Source organism: Miscanthus floridulus, chromosome 7, assembly GCF_019320115.1.
Source record: "Miscanthus floridulus cultivar M001 chromosome 7, ASM1932011v1, whole genome shotgun sequence".
NCBI classification, from domain to species: domain Eukaryota; kingdom Viridiplantae; phylum Streptophyta; class Magnoliopsida; order Poales; family Poaceae; genus Miscanthus; species Miscanthus floridulus.
In genome coordinates, this window is record NC_089586.1 from 32,729,521 (window position 1) to 32,734,089 (window position 4,569).

Below are 4,569 nucleotides of genomic sequence, written 5' to 3' on the forward strand. Positions count from 1 at the left end.
TTGAATGGAGGCTTTGTATATCATCACCAAGACAACAACAATGTAGTATTGTAAGATCAGTGCTTGAGTCTCGACTCTTGGCCATACCCGCGATGTTAAAGGCCAGATTTCTCACTGAAAACTGAGTTCCGAAGCAGAACTCACGATGATGTTGATCTGCACTGTTACTGTAGAAACTGTCCCAAATTGAGAACATCTGTACATCAGTTTTAGCATGAATAACCGACAGTACCTATATGCAGCAGAGACCTAACCATAAATACCTGTTCGGCTTACCTCATATTCGGCTTGTTCGGCTTATTTTTTCAGCCAGAACAGTACTTTTCTCTCACAACAATTCAGCCAGAACAGTGTTTTTCATCCAGTTTCAGACCAGCGAACGGGGCCGACCACTTTGAGGATCTCATCTCATGCCAGGTCACTCATGAAGCTATTTCGCTTCAGATCTACCTATATAAAGCCTGACACCTCCTATAATGTCCGAAAGATCTACATACTTCCACAAGCATTCGTAATATGACGAAACTGAACCCAAAAATGGGCAATACCGACATGTCGATTTTTCCTGACGGTTTGTCACTGACTCACACCTCAAACTTTAGCCTTAGGAGAGTGATCATCCAAAGAAAAAACAATTCAGAACTATAAGGTGGAATCTTGCCCTATATTATAAGTTATAAGCTGAGGCCTGCAAATTGATTGCATTTTGTTTCAGCAATAAGAAACGTTACTGATTGATCTCGAACATGGACTCATGTTCTTGACCCTGCCAGATCATGAAGACCGCACGTTGCAGGTTCTGACAGAACTGAACCTTGCAGAGGTAACTCCTTTGTGGCAGAACGGTTAATTGCGCCCAAATCGAGGTGCAGTCCCGGAGGTCGCCTCCCACTCCATTTAAGCACCGCGCCTCTCCTCGCTCCGCTGGAGGCCAGCCACATCGATCGATCGATCGATCAGAAGTCAGAAGTTCGGAGCAACACGATTCGAAGTGCAGAGTCTGTTCATCTCTTTAGATCAAGAGCAAATTGGAGCAAGATGGGAAGGTTAGCCATGGCTGTGCCGGTGATGCTTCTGATGCTGTGCACGACGTGCAGACTGACGCTCGGAATTACTGACGGTAACGTAGTTGTTTTTGATTCACAGTCGTTGTTCCGATGCGATTGCCGTTGGGTGAAGTTTCTTGGCGCGATCTCTGATTGGTTTTCTGCCATGGAAATGGAATGGAATGCAGGTCTGCTCCCGAACGGCAACTTCGAGCGGGGTCCGCTGCCGTCGCAGCTGCGTGGGACGCGGGTGGTGGGCGCGTCGGCGATCCCGTCGTGGCAGACGTCGGGGTTCGTGGAGTACATCCCGTCGGGGCGGAAGCAGGGGGACATGGTGCTGGTGGTGCCCGAGGGCGCCTACGCCGTGCGGCTCGGCAACGAGGCGTCCATCCGCCAGCGGCTCCGGGGCGCCGCCCGCGGCGCGCGCTACTCGCTCACGTTCAGCGCGGCGCGGACGTGCGCGCAGGCGGAGCAGCTCAACGTGTCCGCGTCGGGGCAGTCGGGCCTGCTGGCCATGCAGACCGTGTACAGTAGCAACGGCTGGGACTCGTACGCCTGGGCCTGGGTCGCCGACGCCGACGACGTCGACGTCGTCATCCACAACCCCGGCGTCACCGAGGACCCCGCCTGCGGCCCGCTCATCGACTCCGTCGCAATCAAGACGCTCAACCCGCCTCGCCGCACCAACAGTAAGCACGCACGCACACCCTGAGCTGCCGCGCTAGCTGCATCATCGATCAGGCGTGCCGGCCGGCGGTGGCCTGACCTGACACGACGGTCGACGTGTCCTTAATTTTGTATGCCCTTCTTGCAGAGAACCTGGTGAAGAACGGTGACTTCGAGGAGGGCCCGTACATCATCCCGGGGACCAAGTGGGGCGTGCTGATCCCGTCGCGGGTGGTGGACGACCACTCGCCGCTTCCCGGGTGGATGGTGGAGTCGCTCAAGGCCATCAAGTACATCGACGGCGACAGCTTCGCGGTGCCGCGGGGCCGGCGCGCTGTGGAGCTGCTGGCCGGGAGGGAGAGCGCCATCGCGCAGGTGATCCGCACCGTGCCGGGGCGGCAGTACGCGCTGTCCTTCACCGTGGGAGACGCCAGCAACGCCTGCCGCGGTTCGCTTATGGTGGAGGCCTACGCGGGCCGGGAGTCCACCAAGGTGGCGTACGAGTCGGCGGGGAAGGGCGGCGTCAAGCGCGCCGTGCTGCCGTTCCGCGCCGCGTCCGCGCGCACCAGGCTCGTCTTCTTTAGCTCTTTCTACAGCACCCGGAGCGACGACCTCAGCTCGCTCTGCGGGCCCGTGCTCGACGACGTCGCCGTCGTCAGCGTGCGCACTACCAAGCGCGGCTAGAGAGCAAAAGCCCGGTGGTCGGAGGAGTGGAGCTCGGGCGTGCGTGCGAGAGGGAGACGGAGGAATTTTTTTTTCTTGCTGTTCTTATCGCGCGGTTACTTGCCGTGTTTGCAGCTGCTCGTTGGGGGCATCAGAAAATTGTTCGAACCATGGGAAATTGTCGTTTCAGATATATGGTTTCGACCAGTACTTTCTAGAGCTTTTTACTTGTATGACCCTAAAAAGAATACATCTTTCTTATACGTTTTGCTTTTTTAATTTGTATGGCTCCAAAATAAAAAATTTCTTCGCCTAGATATTCCAATACCGCCGCATGCTACCGAGACCGAGCGGAAAGACTAGAGAGCGAGCGAAAAAAAAACGCGATGGGGGAGGGCGCCGCCGCCCGCCTGGTGCAGCGCGCGCAGCCGGGGCTGGTCCGGCGCGGCCGCCACCTCCAGCGGCCAGCCCGGCGGCCCGGCCGCCACCTCTAGCGAGCAGCCCGTCGCGGCCGGCCCATCCCGCAGCTGAATGAGGGCATGTTTTTGTTTGGCTACATGAATTTGATTGATGACAATGGGGACAAGCAGGTTGAGGAATTGACTGCATTGCAGAACAAACGAGTAAAATTTGCCTGCGACAAGTACGTGTGACTTTTGCCACCTTGATCTTTAGCATTAGTATTTTTGTTTTGAGTAAATTGCACCAATAGACATCTAAACAAGACGTAGCATCACTGTTTTCTTTGATATGATGTCCATGTGAGTGTTAGTACTGTAAGAAATCGCGCCTAACAAATAAGATCGGTGACACAGATATTCACTTTAAGTTCCTTCCCCTTGCTACACTGTCTTGCATGTTGTTCCAAAGTGCAGGTTATTACTCATGTTTCTTCCTGTGCAAACAAGGCTATAATTTGGTCAACGAAAAAAATAATGCTAAATTTATTGCCTGCTGATGTTTTCCTTGTAACTTTTATGTCTGCAGGTTATTTGCAAATACCCAAGCAGAAAGTTATATGCACATGGACTTGGTAAGTTCTGTGCTTCTATTTTATAGTTCTATTCCTATCATGGTAGCATGGCGATGACACGATTCTGTGGTTTGCACATGCAAGTCAGAACGTGATCCTTCTAGTTTTATGTTTTAATACAATTTCTGTAAAATGAACCTGTGCTTCCTTTTATTTTCTGTAAGATCTTCTTAAAGAATTATTATGCTGTCTTGGGTTGGAAATATATCATCACAGAAACAAAAGGCAGCCTGCAAAGCCTTTCTTTTATTTGTAATACAGATATTATGCAGGTAAGCTTCTGTTACTGATTTATTCATCTTCCTCTAGGGTGCTGAGTTTGAGCTTGATAGCATCAAGAAATTGTCAAAGGAGTATGCAGAAGCAAAGGAATTGGCCCTTGCAGGTGCCTGTCATTTTTCACTGTTGGATATGTGCATTTTCTTCTCCTTTTATGTAAAACTCTGGACAAACACTGTTCCTAACCCAACTGCTATTTGTTTGCCCCTATCACCTGGACAGAGGCAAGCCAAATTGTGGAAGTTGAAGATGCTAAGCACCTCCTTCAGAGTGACAAGCTGTTGGGTGACAAGATAGATGAAGTCGTCAAAGAATGGGATGCCCAGAATGAGGGGTTCTACCAGAGAACAGGATTATCCCGTGGCGATCAGCTCATGGTGATTGACAATGATGAATTGGGAGTACAATATTACGAGGACGGATCCCGTGGCAATCAGCTCATAGTGATTGACAATGATGAATCAGGAGTACAAAATCACGAGGACGATGACTTTGATGAGTTAGATCAGCTGCTAGAGTGAAGAACGTCTCGTGAACTTTTACTGTCGTATAACCCTGTAGCACACTACGAGATGAAATCCTTGCTCGTCTTTACTATGGTTAATTGCAATGCATTTGTGAAATTTTTTATGCATTTGATAAGCTCATTTTATTGCAATATATTTGTGTACTTGATTATGTGTCCTATTATGTACTGTTATATGTGAATTTATTTGCTTAATATTACTCCAAATATACAATAGGCAAACAAAACTTTGCATTTTATTTTTTTCGCCAGGGGTAAAACGAACATTTTATCCTTGACTTAACACCATCGAGTGACAAAAACGGATGGAAAGCCATAGAAGAAAGGAAATTTTGTTTAGGGGCCATATAGGTAAG

The 4,569-nt window shown here is 50.0% G+C and overlaps 2 protein-coding genes across 3 annotated transcripts; both read left to right on the plus strand.

Moving 5' to 3' along the window:
* Window positions 1–752: 752 nt before the first annotated feature.
* On the plus strand, window positions 753–2,611 carry LOC136462993 (BIIDXI-like protein At5g11420). The gene is made up of 3 exons (XM_066462040.1): window positions 753–1,120; window positions 1,235–1,735; window positions 1,861–2,611. Exons 1-3 carry the CDS (start codon window positions 1,039–1,041, stop codon window positions 2,394–2,396), a joined length of 1,119 nt encoding a protein of 372 aa, XP_066318137.1. The 5' UTR covers window positions 753–1,038; the 3' UTR covers window positions 2,397–2,611.
* Window positions 2,612–2,850: 239 nt separating this feature from the next.
* Window positions 2,851–4,262, plus strand: LOC136462994 (uncharacterized). 2 transcript variants are annotated; one of them, XM_066462041.1, is made up of 4 exons: window positions 2,851–3,018; window positions 3,363–3,408; window positions 3,718–3,849; window positions 3,966–4,262. In XM_066462041.1, exons 1-4 carry the CDS (start codon window positions 2,915–2,917, stop codon window positions 4,206–4,208), a joined length of 525 nt encoding a protein of 174 aa, XP_066318138.1. In that variant the 5' UTR covers window positions 2,851–2,914; the 3' UTR covers window positions 4,209–4,262. The 2 variants fall into 2 exon arrangements, with proteins under 2 accessions (XP_066318138.1, XP_066318139.1); XM_066462042.1 differs by having other exon boundaries at window positions 3,718–3,793; window positions 3,910–4,262.
* Window positions 4,263–4,569: the final 307 nt, after the last annotated feature.

Excerpts from the sequence above, each read along its gene's own strand:
- LOC136462994 (XM_066462041.1), top strand. The coding sequence starts at position 2,915 with ATGTTTTTGTTTGGCTACATGAATTTGATTGATGACAATGGGGACAAG. Across the intron at positions 3,409-3,717 it reads GTTATATGCACATGGACTTG|GGTGCTGAGTTTGAGCTTGA; the intron begins GTAAGTTCTGTG and ends ATCTTCCTCTAG. Across the intron at positions 3,850-3,965 it reads TCTTCTCCTTTTATGTAAAA|CTGTTGGGTGACAAGATAGA; the intron begins CTCTGGACAAAC and ends CAGAGTGACAAG.
- LOC136462993 (XM_066462040.1), top strand. The coding sequence starts at position 1,039 with ATGGGAAGGTTAGCCATGGCTGTGCCGGTGATGCTTCTGATGCTGTGC. Across the intron at positions 1,121-1,234 it reads GACGCTCGGAATTACTGACG|GTCTGCTCCCGAACGGCAAC; the intron begins GTAACGTAGTTG and ends AATGGAATGCAG. Across the intron at positions 1,736-1,860 it reads CCCGCCTCGCCGCACCAACA|AGAACCTGGTGAAGAACGGT; the intron begins GTAAGCACGCAC and ends CCCTTCTTGCAG.